This window comes from Bos indicus x Bos taurus, chromosome 7 (assembly GCF_003369695.1).
Source record: "Bos indicus x Bos taurus breed Angus x Brahman F1 hybrid chromosome 7, Bos_hybrid_MaternalHap_v2.0, whole genome shotgun sequence".
In the NCBI taxonomy this organism is placed as follows: Eukaryota; Metazoa; Chordata; class Mammalia; order Artiodactyla; family Bovidae; genus Bos; species Bos indicus x Bos taurus.
This window is the reverse complement of record NC_040082.1, coordinates 106,374,198-106,394,647: the sequence shown is the minus strand read 5'-3', so window position 1 is coordinate 106,394,647 and position 20,450 is coordinate 106,374,198. Positions and strand designations below refer to the sequence as shown.

At 57.1% G+C, this 20,450-nt stretch overlaps 2 protein-coding genes across 2 annotated transcripts in view; both read left to right on the top strand.

The window, feature by feature from the left end:
• The window catches only part of BORCS8 (BLOC-1 related complex subunit 8), a 30,150-nt gene extending 14,049 nt beyond the window's left edge, over positions 1 to 16,101 (top strand). Inside the window, exon 6 of the mRNA XM_027548385.1 lies at positions 16,066 to 16,101. The gene's annotated coding sequence lies outside the window, so the exon portion shown is untranslated. The remainder of the gene's footprint in view (positions 1 to 16,065) is intronic.
• Positions 45 to 20,141, top strand: LOC113896188 (myocyte-specific enhancer factor 2B-like). Its single transcript, XM_027548372.1, has 9 exons — positions 45 to 3,281; positions 16,066 to 16,147; positions 16,662 to 16,865; positions 17,903 to 18,037; positions 18,496 to 18,643; positions 18,808 to 18,941; positions 19,030 to 19,123; positions 19,265 to 19,376; positions 19,694 to 20,141. The coding sequence occupies exons 1-9, from the start codon at positions 2,980 to 2,982 to the stop codon at positions 19,917 to 19,919; spliced, it is 1,437 nt and encodes a 478-aa protein (XP_027404173.1). The 5' UTR covers positions 45 to 2,979; the 3' UTR covers positions 19,920 to 20,141.
• Positions 20,142 to 20,450: the final 309 nt, after the last annotated feature.

The window sequence follows — 20,450 nt, the reverse complement described above, 5'->3', positions numbered from 1 at the left end:
AACCCACTCCAGTATTCTTGCCTGGAGAACCCCATGGACAGAGGAGCCTGGCCACCTACAGTCAATGGGGTCCCTAGAGTCGAATTCGACTTAGCGACTAAACCACCACCTGGCGAACGTCCCACCCCCGACGACCGCCAGGGGGCGCAAGAGGCAAAGCCTTGGCGGGGCTCTCCACCTCTGAGCGGTCACTGTCCGCAGTCTTGGCAGATCTAGAGAGTGCAGTGTGAACCTCTGCCCTTTTTCACCTCATGCGTCCTTGCTCCAGTTATCCAGAAAGTGAATTAGGACTTCGAGAGGCCACTACCCAGAAAGACCTCGCACCTGCCCCATGCACTAGTGGCCTTATCTATTCACCAGAGTGGAGGGTGTGGGCATTCCCTAGCTCACTAAGACTTGCTCTCAGAAACGACCTCCTAAAAAAAGAAAAAAAGAAACGACCTCCTCGTGCCAAGAGACATTCAAGTAGGGATCCTAGCGCCCGTGAGAGTGGAGGTAACCTGGAAGGGCTCCTTGGGTAACATGTGGGACCCCTCTTTTAGATCTCTGGATGGAGTAAAATGAGGCCCGAGAGGGCAGCGACTTGCCTGCGGCTGGTCCACGGTGGTCAGGACAGGAGTCAGACATGAATTTTGACTTTCTGTTTTGAGCCCTGATCCAAGGCCTGGTTTTTATTTCACTCCTGCCCTGCCCTCTCAGAGGGTCCTGCCCCTGGGAAGCCCGTTGCCAGCCCCACCTCATCCCTCAGCAAGGCCTCTGGTTGCCCCAAGGTTGGTCCCCAGACCCCTAGACTACTCAGAACCTCTCCAGTTTTTCAAGAAACCCATGAAAACACCCCTTTTGTGCTACCACAACACACAGCCCAATCGCAAGGAGATCCCAGACTCCAGGAGACAGAGATGACCACAGGCATTTCTGAACCTCTGGGCCAATGCTGAGGTGGGAAGAGGGATGGGGGTGTCAGAACACCAGATGGAAGGGGGATAATGAAGGCTTTGGAGGAGGAGGGGGTATTGGAGACCGAGCTTGAAACACTTCTACCCCTGAGGAGGCACCACTATTGTCCCCGTTGTTCCCATGAGCAAACAGGCTCAGAGGAGTGAAGTGACTGGCCTGAGGTCACACAGCAAGTGGGAGTCAGAACAGGTGGGAACACAGGGTCCTTGAAGCCTGAAGCCCTACCCACTGAACAACACTGCCCTTACCATGGAGGAGCTGTCAAAGGCTTCCCCTGTGACATTCTGGGAGAATATATGGAGACGGGAGACTTGGGGGGAGCAGCTTCTACACCTACTTAACCTTCCCACCCCTGTCCACCTTCCCCATCTACCAGGCCTCTTCCCAAATCTCCCTCTCCAGCCTTTTCTATTCCAATCTCCCCTGAAATCTCCCTTTCAACCCCCAGTCTCTTACTCCAGCTCCTAAGAGGGTCCCCTCATCAGAAAAGACTGAGGTCAAGGTTCCTGATTGCCCCACGGGAGGATGTGGGCCCACACGAGCTAACGCAGCCAGTGATGGGCACACGTATAGGACAGGAACAGGGGTAAAGGCGAAAAGAAGGAGCCATTATAGGAAACTGAATGATGGAAGAGGGTCTGGACTGGGTTGGGAAGGGGGTTTGGGAAGGAGAGAGGTGGAAGGGGGCCACATGGCTGGGGCGAGAATGCAGGAGGGAGCCCCAGTGGTGGGAGAGGGCGGGAGGTGTGCCCCACGGTGGGCATCCCCAGCTGGCTCAGCTCCGGCTGCCCCCAGGGCTGCTCCAGCTGCTGCCCTCACGTAACCAGAGCCTGCCTGTTGCATCAGAGGCAAGCAGGCGGTCTCGGGTAAACAGAGCGGCCCTCGAGGGGCCCAGGGCTCCCTAGCCACCTCCACACTCTGCAGGACTCATTCTGTGCCTTGGAGCCTAGGCAGAAGCCCCCAGCCTGGTCTGGGTCACCTGAACATCTGGTGTTGGGCACTGAAGGGCAGCAAGAATGGGGTGGGAGAGGCAGGAAACCTGATCCCCACCAACCCTAGTTTTTTTTTTTTTCCAAAGAAAAATCTGTTTGCCGGCTAGGGGTGCAAACTGCCCATGTCGCAGATTGGGAAACTGCTGTGTGGGGAGAAGCACAAGCCTTCCAGGACCTCTGTTCCCTCCCTCAGTGTCCCTCACATACTATATGGCCACATGTTCCCTCCTGAGTCCAGAGGTCTGATCATCTGTTGTGTTCTGAGAAGAATGACAGACAGCCATTGCAACTCACCTACTCTCCCCTTTCCTCTGCCCCAAATGGGCCCCCTCCTCCTATCTCCACGCCCTTCTTTAAAGGGCCCCCAGCCCAATCTACTTCCACTCACTGCTCAGGCTTCATCTTTCCCCACCAAAGAATGTTCTGCACTTTCTCTACCCCCTTGCAATTCCTCTTGGAAAAACTCACCAGTGACAAACTCTTACTCATGCTTCAAGGCCCATTACAAATGCCCTTCTTTAGGGGAAACTCTCCAAACTGGGGGCTTCTCCAGGATCACCCAGTCCAAAGTCATATTCATCCTGGAATCCTTTCCACCTTGATTCACTCCCTAACCTTGCTCTGATCCCCCTCTGGGTTTGGGACCTGTCGTGGGTGGTGCTGGGATCCCAGAGAGGGGTCGAGTCCCAGAAGGTGACCACTTCAGGAGGAGGGTGCCCAGGTACCGAGGGCTCTGTTATCCTCCTGTCGAAGCATGTGGGTCATACATGCCGCTGCAGAAGGGACGCAGCTGGGTGAGGCCACGAGCGATCCCAGAAGCCTCTTCTGCAGTCCCTGAATCTGGGTGAGGGCAAGGGTCAGGGTTGGCTGCGAGAAGGTCTCTAGGTCTGGGGCCTCAGGGTCCCGATCGGAGTTACATTTCACTTAGGTTGGAGTAAGTCCAGGGTAGGAGATAGCAGGGGTTACAGACAGGGTCCGAATTAGGGTCAGGCTCAATGGTAAGGTTAGGGTCGCCCACTGACAGCGGGGGATGCCTGGCAAGTCTGATCCAGCCCCCTTCCGGTCCCCATCCCTCATTATACTATTTCCCCACCTCACTGTCTTCCAGCGTCGGATTCCCGGTCCCGGAACTCCCGGGACCCGGCCACGCCCAAGTGCCCGCCCACCGCAGCCCTCGGGCTCGCCCTCTATGCAAATTTGCGTCGCGCCCAATCAGCTCCGGGGGGGGGGGGCGGGGCCGCCAGCTCAGAAGGCACCTGTGGCCGTCCGGCGCTCGGTCCGACTTCTGAGCCGCTGCCGCCCGGTCAGTACAGGAGGGTCCAGGTGGAGCAGGTGCGTCTCGCGTCGGGCCGAGGTCTGTACAGCGTCCTTTGAATGGCATCTGTGGGCTGGGATGAGTTTTAAGGTCCGAGGGTGCTGCTGTACGCGGGAGAGCTGTGTCTGAGAGGTTTGCAGCCCTAGGATTGTGAGTTTGAGAGGCTATGCGTCCAGGATTTGTGTGTCCAAAGTGTATATGTTCAAGGGGTGTGAATCTGAGGGCTGTGTTCGAGGGGCTTTTCAAGGGTTGTTGTGTTCCTGAGACGTTTGTGTGTCCAAGTGGGTGAGTGTCCCAGGGTTTGCATGTCCAGGAGTTGTGTCTGAGGGAGTGTGTGTCATCGCTGAAAGGTTGTATGGCCAAAGGGCATGTGACTGAAGGTTTTGATGTCAGCTGGGGAGTTGTGTGTCTAAAGTCGTGGTGCCATGAGACTCTGGTGTGCGTCTGTGAGCTCCAGTGGTTTCTTGTCCTGGGGCACACCCCTTTGTGCATCCTGGAGGCCCCCGTGCACAACCACAGTCCCCTGCTTTCCTGCTGTGAGTGTGCCTTCGTGTGTCACGGCCCCGCACCTTCATGTGGCATGGCTTCCACGTGTGCCTGTGACCGCCGTGACCCTCCCCCACCCTGTGGGGTCTCGGCTGGGCCCACGGGGTGCCTCTGTGGCTGCGGGCAGGACTGTGGGCACAGAGCCCTGAGCAGGGGCCACAAGTGCCTGGACCACTTCCTCCCCACACCCCAGTGTCTCATCGGAGGAACAGTAGTCACAGCCGCCCGAGGTTGTCAGCTTATGACAAACTGGTGGCCGAGTTACTTTCCTGGTCATGGTCCCCGCCCTCTGTGTCTCTCAGGGTCCTGGGCAATGGACGTCACCAGCTGGAGTCCCAGGCTATTCCCTGTGCCCAAGCTGCAGACCTGAGAGGTCAGACACAGATGAGGCCTTTTGACTGACCTGGCTGAGAACCCTCACAGGGGAAGGTCAGGACCTCTGGACCTTTGGCGTCCAGGGTTGAGCACTTGCAGACTCTTGGGGTAAAGGAAATGGGGTTCAAAAAAGTATTTAGACTTAGAAAGACAAGTGTGTGGGGTTTGAGTCCAAAAGTCAACGGAACTTTGGGATAAAGCCTTCCTCCCTCCTGTCCCCATACCTGCCTTCCTTCACCTAAGTCCAGAAGTGAATCTTGGCTTCCAGTGAATGGAATCTGGGGACATTGAGGGTCCTGGGGTCTCACCTGTGACAGCTGGAAACTCACTAGTCTGAAGCTGCCACTGCAGGAGCGAAGACTGAGGCCAGGTGGAAACACCCAGGCCCCTCAGAGAAAGGATGGGCTCCAGGCTGCCCCTCGGACCCTAGGAGAACAAAAGCCCGAAGTGACAGGCTGGCCCAAGCTTCCTCTTGTCCCTCTCTGTGTGACCTCAGACAGATCACTGCCCTTTTCTGAGCTCTCTGGATGCCCTTGTGACCTGAGACGTCTGAGCTCGTCTTACTTCCCATCTCCAAGTAATGATTGATTTCATTAAATCATTACCCAACCAGGCAGACATCTGGAAAATGCAAATTAGAGGAGAGAGGGAATTAAGGTCATTTGTCACCCCAACTCAGATGCAATGAGTGTAGACATGTTGGGGATTTGACCTTCCGGAAGATTTGAGGCACATAGGCACTTGCAGACAGATGTCATTTTTTTGGAGAGGATTTATCACACGCCTGGGATCCCATTTGGGGTAGGAGAGGTCACCCCAGCCCAGGCTCATGAATCCAAGTCAGGTGAACACAAGGATTGGATCCCATTTCTCAGCACGCCCAAAGGGCTTCCCTGTGCCTGCAACTTGGGGGCCTTGTGAGACTGCCCGTTGGCCCCAGGTAGTCCAGAAAGGAGTGTCTCAGACCCCACTAGTACCCAGGCGCACTTCTCGGACTGAGTCGGGCGGCTGAGGGGGGCTGGGTTTGGGGTGCAGCTGGACAGCCATGGGATACAAACCCACACTCGAATGAGGATCTGGGGTCCCACTGTGTGGCCCTGGGAAGGAGCCCACTTCCTGCTGTGTAAAACAGGGCAGCCACCTCCGCTTCACTGGGCTATCTGAGTCAGGCTGGTCCTGTGTGTAAATGAGGTGGAGTGTGGGCCCCGGGCAGACAGCAGGCACCCAGAAACAGGAGGTGCCATCCGAACCATGACCGAGTGGAGTGCTGTGAGCCCCATCCAGGCCCACCTCACCCCACCCTGCACCAGGGGCCGAGCAGGCCTCAGGCCTGTCAGCTTCCCTGTCTGACCCCCTCCAGGTTTGTGCTCACTAGAGGTTGAGCTGGGGGTCTGGTTGAGCTGGGGTCTGCAGAAGGGAACAGTGCAGGCCAGCTGTCGCAACAAGTCACTGCTGCGACACAGGCCTGCCTCTGTCCCGTTTCCACAACCAGAGCCTCATCTCCTGCTGGACGCTGCCCTACACCTAAAGGGCTCCTCCTCACAGCAACCGCGGGGGCTGCTGCAAATCCAGAATCATACCGCGGCCTCTGCCCCCTCGCCCCGACTCATGCACCCTCCAGGACTCAGTTGCTCTGCAGTCCCCTCTCTCACCCTGATTCCCGAGTCCCCTGTGGCCTCCCTGCTCCCCTCTGCTTCTGGCTGCCCGTTGCTCACCCATTCTCAGCAATGCCAACATCCACCATACCTGGAACCCACCTAGCACATGCCCACCTCCGGGCCTTTGCACCTGCCATTCTCCACATCCTTGCAGGGTTGGTGTACTCTCCTCCTTGTGGTTCCCTTTCCAGAAGGCCTTTTCTGGCCCCTCTGTTCAAAGCAACTTGCTCCGCACCACCTCCCCCTCTGCCTCCCCCTGTAGAATTCCATCGTTATTCTGTCCCTGACACCGTGATGTGTCTGTCGTCTCTCTCACCAGACTGGGCAATGCAGAAGGTCAGGCTGGGTCTGGCTCCTCCCTGCCCTTGTATCCCCGACACCTTGGTGAGCCATAGACATTTCTGGGGGAAGAAAGTGGGGACCAGGGACGCCCCAGGGGCTCCAGTGGGTTTCCCACTGGCTGCATCTCTGCTCTGCTGGGCTGTGGGCTAAGTCCCTTCTGCCCAGCTCTGACAGATGTGTTAATTTCCCAAGCAGGGAGGCCCAGGCCTCTGGGGATGAATTTCTGGGGCCCTATGGGGACATCTTTCTCTGGAACAAAGAGAGAGAAACCTTGGGCCGTTCCTGTAGCTGCCATTGCAGCTTAGGGGACATGGTTGGGGGCCTTGGACTGGGCAAGGGCCCTGACTTGTGTGAGATAGCAGGGTTGGGTGTTGAATGTACGGTCTCTCCCAGCCCCAGGGGTATAGGTCCTAAGCCCCACGGGAGATGAGTGGGGCAATGAGTCGATTTTGCAGTGGCTGTGACAAAAACCAGCCTTCCTGGCAGGACCTGCAGTGGACAGGGCAGCCAGGCCCTCGTGACTTCAGGACGTAGTTTCCTTCCGAGGTGGGCACAGGGACCTGGGACTGAGAGAGGCATGAGCTCCGTGCAGCGGGCCGTTGTGCTGGGGGCTGTTCAGCGTGAGGATGTTGGGGGGCCTCTCACACTGGCAGCCTGTGGGCCAGATGGGGCCTCGAGTTTGTTTTGTGAGCCACGAGGTCTTTAAAAGAAAACGGAACCCATTGCCGATGTCTCTTCCATTTGTTAAGCAGTTGTTGGTTGGCTCGTTCAAGGAAGGGTGATGCAGACCTACTCTGTGCTGGGCACTGGGAAGGCCCCATCTCTGCCCTCACAGAATGGACCTCTCAGGGTCGCAGTATGACCATCAGAGAGGCTTCCCTGGGCTCAGATGGTAAAGAGTCTGCCTGCAGTGCAGGAGACCCGGGCTCGATCGCTGCGTCAGGAAGATCCCCTGGAGAAGGGCATGGCTACCCACTCCAGTATTCCTGCCTGGAGAATTCCACGGACAGAAGAGCCTGGTGGGCTGCAGTCCATGGGGTCACAAAGAGTCGGACACGACTGAGTGACTGACACACACATGATCATCAGAGAAACTAACAAAGAAGCACCGAACATACCCGGTAGGACTAAGCTACTCAGGGAAAGAGAAGTTTTCTCTGGGGAGATTAGCACTCCTAGACAGGTTTCTGCCCAGCCCTGAAGGACACGTAGCAGTTTTTCGAATCTGGGTGAGTCTGAGAAGGGTGTCCGGGACAGAGGGCACGGCAGGGCGAAGACCTGGTGATGGAGGAGAGGCAGGTCTGTCTGGGGCTGGTGTCTCAGGGGCCAGGAATGGGGCAGACGGTGAGCGAGTCTGCTGTTAGATGAGGCCCTCCTAAAGTGGGGGCACAGGTGAGCAGGCGCCAGGGCCCGCTGCATAGATGGGGAAACAGGCTCGGAGCACGTCAAGCAGCGACTGTGCAGTGGAGCCAGGGCAGGAACCCCGGTCTGGCCAAGCCCCCAGCCACAGCCAGGCCCGCAGACCCCTCAGCACACAGCCACACTGGGCCTCCCGGAAGCAGGCCTGCAGAGGGGTCTGTGGAGGGGGCGGTTTGAGGGTTCCCAACTCGGCCTCAGTTTCCCCATGATTGTCAGAGGGACCGATAGACAAAGGGGCCTCCCCCCGCAAAGGGCCTTCTCCACCTGGAACCTTCTGGGTTTCTGGGATTCAGAGCCACACGTGGGTAACGCATCCCACCCTCAACAGCTGCCCCCTCCCCTCCGGCAGGCCCCAGAACTACCTGAAGATGCCCACAGTGCTCTGCCACCTGTACTGATGTAGCCTGTTGTCCCCATGCGGCGTCCATACACATGATCCCTGAGGCCCTCCTGGCCCCTCACCCCACCCTCAGAACCCCCACCCCCTAGCCTGCATCTCTCCCCTGGGGAGTGCTCCCAACCTGCCTCAGGAAGTCAGAGGATGGGCGATACCACTGCAGAGATAGAGCCCCGACCGGAGTCCAGCTGCCTGCTTGTAATGGGGGGCCAGCATGGGTCTGGGGAGTCTCCTTGTGTTTGGGGAAGCTCTATGTGTGTCTAGAAAGGTTACATGTTGGGGTCACGGTGTGCTTGCAGGTGTCTCCATATAATGAGGGTTTGTGTGCATTCGGGGGGTTATGTGTCGGGGAGTCCGTGTGTGTGTGAGAGGTCTGTGTGTAATCGGGCATCTGTGTGTGGTCTTGGGATACGCGTGTTTGGTGAGCCATGTGGGTTTGGGAAGGGTCTATAAGACCTGTGGACTGCATGTGTTCAGGATGGTTCATATGTTTGGGGGGAGTCTCCCTACGAGGGGAATCTCCCAAACCCCCCATCTGTACATGTGAGGAAGGGCTTTCTCCCTGAGCCGCCTGTCCCCAGCACCCTTCCTGGGTCCACCTGGTGCCCTCAGTCTGACCTGGGCACCCCTGGGCTGAGGGGAGAAGACCCTAAGGGGTTCTGCTGCCTGCATAGAGAAAGAGGGATACAGCATCTCAACCACACCTACTTCAGAGAGCCCCCCATCTCAGGGAGGTGTCCCTGGCTCTCCCCATCTTCTGGGGTAGGAAACTGGCCTGGAGAAGCTTGGCCACACAGGAGTCACTGCCAGAGCCCGCCTTCTCCCAAGGGCAGGAGAGGGGCCACTGTGGGCTAGCCAGCCCCTAGGTCACCCACAGTGCCCCCCCCAAGCTGGGCCTCCATCTCCCCAGGCTCCCAGGGGAGGAGGCGGCCCAGGGCCCCGGCTGGGGTGGGGGAGGGTCTCCAGCAGCTGGGGTCAGAGCCTCCGGAGCCCTCAAGAGAGGGGAGGGGGGGTCCCGACTTTCCAAGGGGCTCTTCCTGTTGCCCGTAACGAGGTGCTTGGGGAACAGGTGATGAAACCACCGCCTCGGTTGCGTGAGGCCGGGCTGCTGGCCTGATTTGCTGCCGGGCCCAGGCGCAGCGACCCCTCCCCGCTTCGCCGCGTCCCCTGGGCCCTCACCTCCCCCCGCCACCCACCTGCCTCTCACTTCTCCTTTCCTCCCCTCCTTCCTGGCCTGGGTCCCCTGCCACACTGTGGCCTCTGGGCTCAAGGGTCGGGCAGCCTAACTCTGCTGCTGGCCCCTCCATTAAAGCCCCACTGAGGGCCGAGAAGGGGAACTCGATGGTTCCTGGTCTTTTATCTCAGACCCTCGCTGCAGAGCCTTTGAGATCAGGATTCCATGACCCGCTTTATGGAGGGGGGGCAGGTAGGGGCCTGATGCCACCCAGCTTGCCACAGGAAGGATCCCCGTGGCCTCATGAGATGGCATGCTGACTCAGCAACCCCAGCTCCAAAACTCCTCTGCCTTCTGGCTTCTGGGAGTCCAGAGACAAGGTCAAAAGACCCCACCACTGCCCCCTCCTCCTCAGCTGGTGGCAGATGGATTCTCACTCCCATTTATAGATGAGAAAACTGAGTCCTTCCACAGGAAGAGGCCCACAGTGAAGGGTGAGTGGGAGGGTGGGATTCCTTCCAAACCTTCATCTCCATCACCAGGGCCCTGAGAGGCCTCTTAGAGGGAGGTGACAGTCATGGCCTAGAGGACTTCAGGGGTGCTTGTTGATGGACTTTAGTGACCACAGGTGTCACAGTAGAGACTTAGTCATGCTCCGGGTGCTTATGAGATCCTCCTGTGTGACCCCAGTGTGGGGCTTCCCCAGTGGCTCAGCGGTAAAGAAACTGCCTGCAATTCAGGAGGCTTGATTTTGATCCCTGGGTTGGGAAGATCCCCTGGAGAAGGGAATGGCAACCCACTCCAGTATTCTTGCCTGGTGAATTCCATGGACAGAGGAGCCTGGCAGGCCATATAGTCCATGGGGTCGCACAGAGTTGAACATGAGTTAGCATGCATGCACACACCGCACACACCCTCAGTTTCCCCCCACAAATAGCGCTCAGGCCTGAGACCCCAGGCTCCCTCCAACCCCAGGCATATGCCACCAGCATATCCTGTCCCCTCGGTTGCCAAACAGCCCATCCTCTCTGCCTTCCTGCAGCCCCGGTCTCAGTTCAGGCCCCACGTCTCCTGCCTGGACGTCTGCCCCTGCTTCTCCCTGTCATCTCACTCCTGCCCAGACAGATGCTGTCGTCACAGCAACCTGAGTAGGGGCTGGGGGGGTGGTACTTTTTAAAAAATCCTTTTGGTTAAGTCAAGTAGAGGGAAATGCAAAAATCAGTGGAGTAGGACTAAAAAACTTGCACCAACTGAATAAAGCTGGTCCAGGGAACAGAGCTCCAGCCCCCTGACTTGCACTATCTTGTCACAGCGCCTGCTTAGCGTGGCCACTGTGCTCATATCCATCACTGGAGGTGACTTTTGCCTGTTCTGGAACTTCGTATCAATGGAATCACATGGCGTGTCCCCTCTGCAGAGCCCAATTATTGTTGAATCAGCCCATGATCTGGGAGGTTCACCTGTACGGTTGCGTGGAGCTGAGACGCATCCTTTTTCTGTGCTGTATAGTAGCCCATCATAGAATGTACGAGAAAGTAGTTGTCAGTTCTCCCATTGAGGGCATTTGAATCATTTCCAGTCTGGGGCTATGATGAACGAAGTTGCTGAGAATGTCCTTGTTTGTGTGATTTCTTACTTGGGCCCTTTTGTCTTCGGTAAATACAAGGGGAGGGGAAGGATCACCGGGTTGGAGGGTAGCTGCTTGCTCAGCTTTAGTAGATTCCAGGCAGTTTTTCAGAGTGCCTCTTCTTCTTTCCCCTCCCACCAGCAATGCAAGAAAATACGGGGGGATTTTAAACTGTCAAAATCATATCTAGGTACTCCTTTGCCCCCAAATTCTCTATCGCTCCCTGATGCCCTCTGAGTAAAACCCACACTCTTCACTGTGGACCTACATGATCCAACCCCACTCCCACCACCACCATCCCCCTCCCCTCTCGCCCTTGTTCACGTTGTCCAGCCATTCAGACTTCTCTGCTGTTTGCAAAATGTCAAACTCGTGAGCACTCTGAGCTTTTGCCTTGCAGCTCCCCTGCCAGGAACACCCTCCCACCAGATCCTCTCACTGACTCTTCCCTTCACTGCCTGTGTCTTTCTTGTGCCTCTGGTCTCAGTTCAAACATCACCTCTTCAGAGAGGTCTTCCTTGAATCCCTGGCTACTAACATGGCCCCTTTTGTGGTCAATACTTCTCTCTTTTTAGACTTAGGTTCTGACCTATCAGAGTTTCATTAAAATGACTTGGAGTGCCCCTGTTTTTAAAGGTCTGAGTTAGTTTAAAGAACATTTCACTTTCCTGTCCTCTAAGGTTTGATAAAACAGCTATAAAACCATAGGGGCCTGTTAGCCTTTTGATGGTATGTCTCGAGACACTTTTTTAATTTTCCATGTTCATTGGTATACTTAAGCTTTCTACATCTTTTGAGGTCAGTTGATCGCAATGGTTGGCACGTAGTTGACACTTGGTAAGTGGGGTACAAAGATAGGGGTGGGGAGGTACTGGACTCTTGACTTCAAATGCCCACTCCCCTGCCCGTGTGCTCAGGCCCCCATCCAGCCCTCCCACTGAGGCCCAGCTGCAAGCTTTCTCCGTTGAGGTGCCCTCTTGGATTTTTCCTGGCTCTTCTTCCCTTTCCTGGGTCTATGGGTTCACCTCTGCCACTCTGCTGGGCAGATGCAACAAGCTCTAGGCTTTCTAGCTGGACCTTGGTTGGGGGGTTGGGGGCTTGTCCGCAGAAGAGGCCTTCCCCAACCTCAGCCTCTCCCAACCTCAGCCTCTCCTAACCTCAGCCTCCCGCCTCGTGCCCTGCACATTCAGCACGCACCACCACCTCCCCCCAGCAGTTCCGATCACCATCACGCCAACATCTGGAGAACTGGCCGCCAGGTCTGTCTGCGGCTCAGGGTGGGGATTTGCATGTGAGTACAAATATACATGCACACCCTGGGCCTCCCGCCTCTGCATTCCTTGGCTGGCCCTTCACACCTGGGCCTGAGGCAGGTCAACGCTGAGCGGTTGGATTTGCATGCGCGTGTATTTCTGGGTAGGGAGTCAGCTGGGGGAGTCTGAGAGGAAGTTGTTGAGGGAAGCTGAGGGGAGTTCAGACGTGTCCCTCTTGACCCACTCCATATCTTCCCAGTCACCCCTGTGTCTGGTCCTGAGGGTCTTCTGGGCTGGGGGAGAAGGAGAGAGGCAGATATACGACCCCCCCGTCAGACAGCCCACAGTGTCAGAACTAGAGGGGAAGGATGGAGGCTGTGGGAGACCAGAGTGAGAGGGCAGGGAGGGCTTCCTGAAGGAATGGATTTCTTGAGCTGGGTGTTTGAAGTGTGAATAGGAGTTGGCCAGGTGCAGAAGAGGCAAAAAGGGGATTTCAAACAGACATTTTGTGGAAGGTAGAGAACAGTGGGCAGGAGCTGATTAGGGCAGGACCTTGAATGCCAGACTGAGGACTGGAGCTTCCTTCCTCCTGAGGGCAGTGGGGAGCCGTGAGGAGTGTGTAATTAGGAAGGGGCATGATCAGAGCTATGTGCTGGGTAGATCCCTCCAGGACCAGAGCAGGGGGTGACTTTGGTTCCTAGTTGAAGACTGGGGGTTCCAAAGTCATCAAGGGTCAGAAGACGCAAACCCCTGCAGGACTCCATCTGCACCTGTCAGGCCTGCCTCCAGAGATGTCAGGGGACCTGGTGGCCTCTTGAGGAACCAAAGAGCCCTAGAGCACAGTGACTTAAAGTGCAGGACGCAGGCAGAGCACAGAGGGGGCCTAACCCCCGGTCTCGGCCCAGATGGACACAGCTCTGGCTCTCTGCAGCTTCCTGTCCTCTTTACCTCTGCCTCCAACAGTCTTGCTCCCCATGACAGCTATGACCAAATTTTTGTGGTTTTTTTTTCTGACTGGACCAGTTTGTTTGTTTGTTTGTTTGTTTTTTAATTTGGGGCTATATCAGGTTTTAGGTGCAACACCCTGGATCTCAGTTGAGGCATATGGGATCTAGTTTCTCGACCAGGGATCAGACCTGGTCCCCTGAATTAGGAATGCAGAGTCTTAACCACTGGACTACCAGGAAGGTCCCTATGTTCAAGTTTTTAAAGTCCTGTCCCTTCTTGACGAACCCCCATCCATCATGGCTCTCCATTGCTCTTAGAGCAAAACCCAGAGGCCTCGCTGCAGCTCAGAGGACCCAGAGTGGCCCTTCCTCTGCACTTTCCCCTCTTTCCTCACTCTAGCCTTCTTGATGCGTCTCCTTCTTCCTTAGGGACTTTGCACCTGCCCTTCCTTCTGCCTAAAACTCACTTCCTGTCTCAGCTCGTGAGTCTCAGTTCAGAGCCCCCCTCCTGACCTTCTGACTCTCGGGGGCGCCCCTGTTATACGAACCCTGCCCCGGCCAGGAGGTCCTTGTCTAAAATGGGGACAGACGGAGAAGGGGCCAAAGTTGGATCTTCCAGACCCCGAGACTCATGTCCAAGCCCCACGTTCCCATGGGATTCCAGGCGTGGGGGGCATTTCCGGAATCATCTTGGCACCAAGACCTCCGGGCCAGTGCCCTCCTCCTGTCCCCAGGGGCCCGTCAGGGCGGGGATAATGCATCCCAGCCGTGGGAACTAGCCCGATTCCGGACAGGGATTAAAATTAGCCCCAAAGGTTAAATTTAGCAAGTCAGGCTGGAGCTGGGGGGCCACGGTGGGGGCTCGTTTTGGCCTGGGCTCTACATAGTTATGACTACTCAGAGACCCAGACCAGGGAAGGTGGAGGGTGTGCCTGGGGTGACCTAGTGGGATGCATATGACAGGCTGGGGTGACTCACATTTCCAGCTATGGATCTTTGGGAAGATGGGGAGCCCCCCCAGACCCCTCGGGCTGGGGTATGTTTCTCCCAGAGATAGACCTGCATTTCCCTACACTTCCCAAGACCTCATTCTCAGGCTTTGTGCGAGCTACTCTGCCTTTCGTACCCACCCCATTCACAGAACAGCAAACTGAAGCTGAGGGAGAGGCTGCCCTTACTGAAGACCTCTCTTCTGGTCTGAGGCTGGCTGGGACCTGAGCACGGGCCCCACTTCATCCTGGGGAAGGCCTGTGGCGCGGCCTCAGTCCCCTCTGACACGAGAGGGCTGGGGGGTGGAGTGTGGTCATGGGGTTGGCAGAGGGGTCTCGGGGGCCATGGGATGGCTCTCTGTACAGTAGGGTGGGTGCTGCACGACACACGATATAATTCCTTGATTCCAGGAGCCCTTCCTGGGGGCTGCTGGGAAAGAGCTGGGCCATGTCTTGGTTACTCGTTGCCCTCACTGAGCTGCCCATTCTCACCTTGGGGCCCTCACCAGGGAGATCCCAGACCCCCATGAGGAGGGTCCAGGCTTCCTCTCTAGTTTGCATGAGCCCACCCCTCTTCCCAGTCTGAAGTCTCTGAGTGAAGGTCTTCCCAGGGGATTCCCCCTCCTCCCACTAGAAAGGTCAGGGATGGGGTCTCTATTAGGCTTCCCCCCATTTTTAATTTCTGTTTTTTTTCGGCTGTGCCATACAGCATGTGGGATCTTAGTTCCCTGACCAGGGATCCAACCCAAGCCCCCTGAGTTGGGGGAGCAGAGTCTTAACCACTGAACCGCTGAGGAAGTGCCCCCCGACCCCCAACCAACACACATTTTTAAAAACAGAAATCTTTAATCACTGAGGGAGAACAGTTAGAAAATTCAAAAGATAAAAATGAAAAAGGAAAAGATGAAAAGGCCACACATTGTATGATTCCACTTATAAGAAATGTCCAGAACAGGCCAAATCCATAGATCAGTGGTTGCTGGGGGCTGAGGAAGGGGGAGCGGGGAGTGGCTGCTATGGGGCTGGCCCTTCTCTTTGTCTTGTTTTCTGGGTTTTTGGTTTGTTTGGTTTTGGTTTTTTGGTCTTGCCAAACTGCATGTGGGATCTTAGTTCCCTGACCAGGGATTGAACCCAGCCCCCTGCAGTGGAAGCACAGTCTTAATTACTGGACTGCCTGGAAAGCCCCTGGGGTCTCCTTTTGAGAGGAGGTAAAGTTTCTGGAACCAGGTAGAGATGATGGTTGCACAACATCATGAATGCTCTAAGTGTCACGGAATTGCACATGTTAAAATGGCGAATCTCATGTTAAGTGAGTTGCATCTCAAGTTTTAAAAACTCACCTATAAATTTTCACCCAGCACTGACTCCCAGCTTGAGTATTTCCTTCTAGTCTTTTCCACTCGCAATGCAATTTTTAAATATATGTTTTATATATATTTTAATGTATGTTTTCTGGTAACCACAGCCCTCAACTTTGCTCACGGAAGGGCTGTCGTGGGCGGACTGAATGAGTTGAAAAGTGTCTGCTGTGTGGATCAGGCTTACTTCCGGATCACTGAGCCCCGCTGGGTACCATCATCGGATGGCCCTCCAGCCTGGCCTGTTGAGGGCCTCCAGGCTGCCGCCGGTGTTCATAACAGCAGTGCACCCACGGCAGCTGCTGTCTGCAGGGCAGATCTGAGTGCCCTGTGTGGGTTGACTCATTTTATGCTCCAGCAGCGCTGGGCAGTGCACTGCGCTGTTATCCATGCACAGACAGGGGTCAGGCTCCCCTGAGGTCCCACAGCTATCAGCTTGTTTTGCTTTAGAGCCTCAGTTGGGGGCACCTGTACCTCTCAATCTTTCCCCCTTGGTCAACGTTTTCCTTATAAGGCATTGGTCTGAGGTGTTCAGTGAGCATTTGGTGCATCCTGGGCTGGTTGATGGTGTGACATGTGGGGGTGACCCAGCCCACCTCATTCTCCCCATTGTCTCCTGGCAGGGGTGGGAGGAAGATAGGCGTATGCTGGGGTGCCTGTCCCCACTTTCCATCCACCTGCTCTGTTCTCTTCTCCTCCCCACCCCCCACTTGCAGACAAAGGGCACTCCACCCAGCCTGGGACATGGGGAGGAAAAAAATTCAGATCTCACGCATTCTGGACCAAAGGAATCGGCAGGTGAGTTCACTGGGTGGAACAGTGGCTGGGGGAAAGGCTTTCCTAGCAGAAGAAACACAGCCTGGGCAAAGGCTTGGCCATCTGGGGGAACTGCAAGGGAATAAGGAGACGATGTAGTGTCAGGAGTCTGAGATGCAGCATTTACTCATTCTCATGATGATTTATTCATTGATTCTCTGTGATGGCTGGAGCTCCAGTCACAGGAGCTCAACACAAACACATCCAACTCAAAGTGCTGGGCCAGAGACAGGTACAGAACTGGGGAGCTCAGAGAGGGAGTGTGGGATCTGCCTGGAGACCAAGGAGGGCTTCCCTAAGGAGAGGACATTTGGGCCAGGTTTTGAAGCATCAATAGGAGTTTGCCAGGTTGAGAAGTGAGGAGCAGTACAGTTGGAAAGAGCACATGCAAAGGCATGAAATCAGGAAGCATGTTCATGGAAAAATAGGCCCCTCGACTCCCCCTCTCACCTGAATTTTTGTCTTCTCCTGCCCTGCCTTTGGATACTGAGTCCAGGTAACATTCACCAAGCGAAAGTTCGGGCTGATGAAGAAGGCCTACGAGCTGAGCGTGCTCTGCGACTGCGAGATCGCCCTCATCATCTTCAACAGCTCCAACCGCCTCTTCCAGTACGCCAGCACAGACATGGACCGGGTGCTTCTGAAGTACACGGAGTACAGCGAGCCCCACGAGAGCCGCACCAACACCGACATCCTCGAGGTACCCCCAGGACCCTCTGCCCCGGCCGCACGAAGCCCAGCACACTCTGCACGCTCAGGGCCTAGGGACTCTTGGTTTGCACAAAAGATGAGCTTTGCAGTTCGGCTTTGCTGGATCCCCTGGAGAGGAAATGGCAGCCCACTCCAGTATTCTTGCCTGGAAAAATTCATGGATAAAGGAGCCTGGCAGGCTAGAGCCCATAGCATCGCAAAGAATCGAACACCATTGAGCGACTGAGCACGCATGCACACACGCATGCCAGTCAACAGGTCTGGGGTAATGGAGAGTCCCCTCTAGGGGCAGCTGCCTAGCACCACCCAGGATGGGCAAGATCACTGTTCCTTTATTTTTTTTTTTCTTTTGATTTTTGGCTGTGCTGGGTCTTCACTGGGCCCTCATCGTGGCACGTGGGCTTTTCTTCGGATGTCACAGGCGGGCTTCTCTCGTGGAGCATGGGCTGTAGAGTGCACAGGCTCAGTTGTGTGGCGCGAAGATCACTGTCACGTTGGATCTGGGCATCTTTACCCAGGAACGGGAAGCTGAAGCCGCTGGGTGGACAGAGCACTGGGCTAGGACTGTCTGGGGAGCCCCAAGGTGACAGACAGTGGGGAAAAGCTGGTAGAGGAGAAGCAGGGGTCTAGGAGTACAGAGATCACTGGCTCCAGGGGGGAGACAGCTTAGAAGAGCCTGTGAAGTAGCCTCTAGATGCTCAGCTAGCCGATGCTCATTAACCACCTCCTGCATGCCAGGCTCTGAGGCTGTGCCTGGGCGCAGAATGCAGAAACCAAATCACACTCAGGAGGAGCATTAGGATAACCCAGCAGGCCTGGGTGGATCTCTGCCCCTGCTGTGTGACCTGGGCCTCTCTGGTCCCAAGGCAGGACAGTCCCTCTCTCACATACAGTTGGAAGTTACTAGATGACTCCCTGGGGTTTTTGGTTAATGGGATTTAGCTGGAGCAGCTGTGCCTGCACTCTGCCTGCCCACAGAGCTGGGTGGGATGGGGGGGGTCACCCTGCTGTCTTCCCTTCCCACAGACACTGAAGCGGAGGGGTGTGGGCCTTGATGGACCCGAGCTGGAGCCAGACGAGGGGCTTGAGGGGCCAGGAGAGAAGCTGCGGAGGCTGGCAGGTGATGGGGGTGACCCAGCCTTGCCCCGGCCCCGGCTCTATGTAAGTGACTCCCTGTCCCACCTCATGGGGCCCTCCCCCCACTTCTGAGGCCCAGGTAGCTGGGGCTGAGACCGAGAGGACTCAAGACCAGGATTCCTAGAGTCGGGGAGCAGGGAAGACTTCCTGGAGGAGTAGGAATTATAGTAGGGGCTTTGAAGGATGGAAAAGAGCGCAACAGACAGTTCCTTCTTTCTTTATTTCTTTAATGTGTCTAAACCTGGGAAGCCTCCTCGGGACCAATCGTTTGCTTAGTAAGAAGTCTCAGCTCTGGGCCTAGCTCTCAAGGAGAGACGGAGGCAGACACAGGCTCCCCAGCCACGTGGCGTTTAGGCCAGAGGGGCGAGTAGTGAGGGCTTCCGGAAGTGGAAGCCGGCCCTCGAGCTCACTGGGATTGTCTAGGTTGAAGTGATGCCCTCATCTCCGTGCTCCTCAACCAATCCTGGCCTCTGTGCCCGCAGCCCGCAGCCCCCACTATGCCCAGCCCGGACATGGTATACGGGGCGCTGCCCCCACCAGCCTGTGAACCCACTGGACTTGGGGAGGCCCTGCCTGCCCAGAGCCGCCCATCCCCCTTCCGGCCAGCAGCCCCCAAAGCTGGGCCCCCAGGTGAGCATGGGGCACAGGCCCTGGGCAGGGGGTGGAGGTTCTGGGGGGCTGTGCAGCAGGGAAATGTTGGCTCTGGCCCTGCTTGGCTGTGGGTGTCACTCTGGACCTCAGACTTCATCAGATGACGTGGCTGCCTGCCTCCTCTGGGGGTCCCTGCTCCCCAGGCCTGGCGCACCCTCTCTTCTCGCCGAGCCACCTCGCCAGCAAGACACCACCGCCCCTGTACCTGGCAGCGGACGGGCGGAGGCCAGACCTGCCTGGCGGCCTGGCCGGGACCCGTGGGGGACTGAGCAGCTCGGTGAGTGAGGGGAAGGGGTGAAAGGGCTGCGGGGGCAGGGCGGCCTGGCTGCAGGTCTCAGGCTCCCCTTTACCCTGTCTCCACGCAGAGAGGACTCTACGGTGGCCTGCAGAGTCCCTGCTCCACCGCTGCCCCCGGACCCCCGCTCGGGAGCTTCCCCTTCCTCCCTGCCGGCCCCCCAGGTATGCACTTGCCCTGGCTTTGGGAGGGTGTCTCCACACTCCCCCGCCTGCCAGAACTGCAAACTGGCGGGTAGGGCGGGTCAGGCTTGGGGAGGGGCTCCCTGGGGTCAGGGCCTCAGTTTTCTCTTCTTGCCCCCGCAGAGTATGGCCTGGGGGATCCTCCTCCACCCCCAGGCTTGCTGCAGCCCCCCACCCTAGCCCCCTGGCAGCCCTCCAGGGCTGATGGGCCCCCGGCCACACCCACGCAGCCTAGGTAAGTGCCCCAACTGTCTCCCCGGTCCCTCACTCCCCGAGTTCGGGTTCACAATTGGCCGCTCCCCCCACCACCCACCACCAGTCTCTCAAAGCCCCTAGCCACGGCTGACCCCTGGTGGCCACTCTCAATTCTGCACACAACCCCTCCCACTGGTCTGGTGGGATGGGCGGCTATTTTGGAAGCCCCAAGAGGGATCGCCACCCCCTCCTTTCCCAAGGTTCTCCTGCCCAATCTTTGCCCAAGCCATGCCACCTTTCTGGCTTCCTCGCTGAGCTCACGACCCCGCTCCTCTCTCTCTCTCTCTCTCCCTGCAGTGGGGGCCGCAGCTTGGGCGAGGATGGCCCCCCGGCCCGCGGCGCCTCCTCACCCACCCCTCCCGTCAGCATCAAGTCCGAGCGCCTCTCCCCGGCCCCCGGAGGCCCCGGCGACTTTCCAAAGACCTTCCCCTACCCTTTGCTCCTGGCCCGGCCCCTAGCAGAGCCCCTTCGACCTGGACCCCCTCTGCGGCGGCTGCCCACTGCTGATGGCTGGCCCCGGTAGTCGGCCAGGGAATGGCATCGGTTCTGACCCTCACGTCAGGCTAGGCGAGGGCACGTGGGGTCCCAACCTCCCTCCCTGCATCCTTGGAGAAGACGCAGCAGTACCACTGTCTCTGCGATGGGGGCGTGGAGTGGGGAGGCCGAGTTCGGATTCACGGTTGGGGGTTCTTTTCCCCTTTCCTGTGTGCGTATGCATCAATAAAACACACGTGGTTTCCGTGGACGAAACTGTCACTGCTCAGAGCCACACCCCCGCCTGGCTCCTCCCATCTCTCTCCAGGGGCCTCAGTCTTGCCTTGTCTTGGTTTGGGTACCTACTCCGGAAGGAATCGGACGCTGAGAAGAGGCCTCCTGTGAGGCTTGGAAAGGGGTGTAGTAAGGGGAGAAGCCCTGTAGGGGCGCCAACGAGCAGGTGACGCCCCTGGCAGTGGGTGCACAGCCCACTGGGGGCCCTTGGTAGGGGCCTGCGTAGAGTACGCACTTAGAGTGATTCCACCCCAGGAGCAGCGGGCTGGGCTATTTACCCTCCATC

Bases quoted from the DNA above. Each gene is read 5' to 3' on its own strand.
- LOC113896188 (XM_027548372.1), top strand. From the start codon at position 2,980: ATGCCTGGCAAGTCTGATCCAGCCCCCTTCCGGTCCCCATCCCTCATT. The intron at 3,282-16,065 runs GTGCGTCTCGCG...CCCCACTTGCAG, and splicing joins GGAGGGTCCAGGTGGAGCAG to ACAAAGGGCACTCCACCCAG. The intron at 18,942-19,029 runs GTGAGTGAGGGG...GTCTCCACGCAG, and splicing joins GTGGGGGACTGAGCAGCTCG to AGAGGACTCTACGGTGGCCT.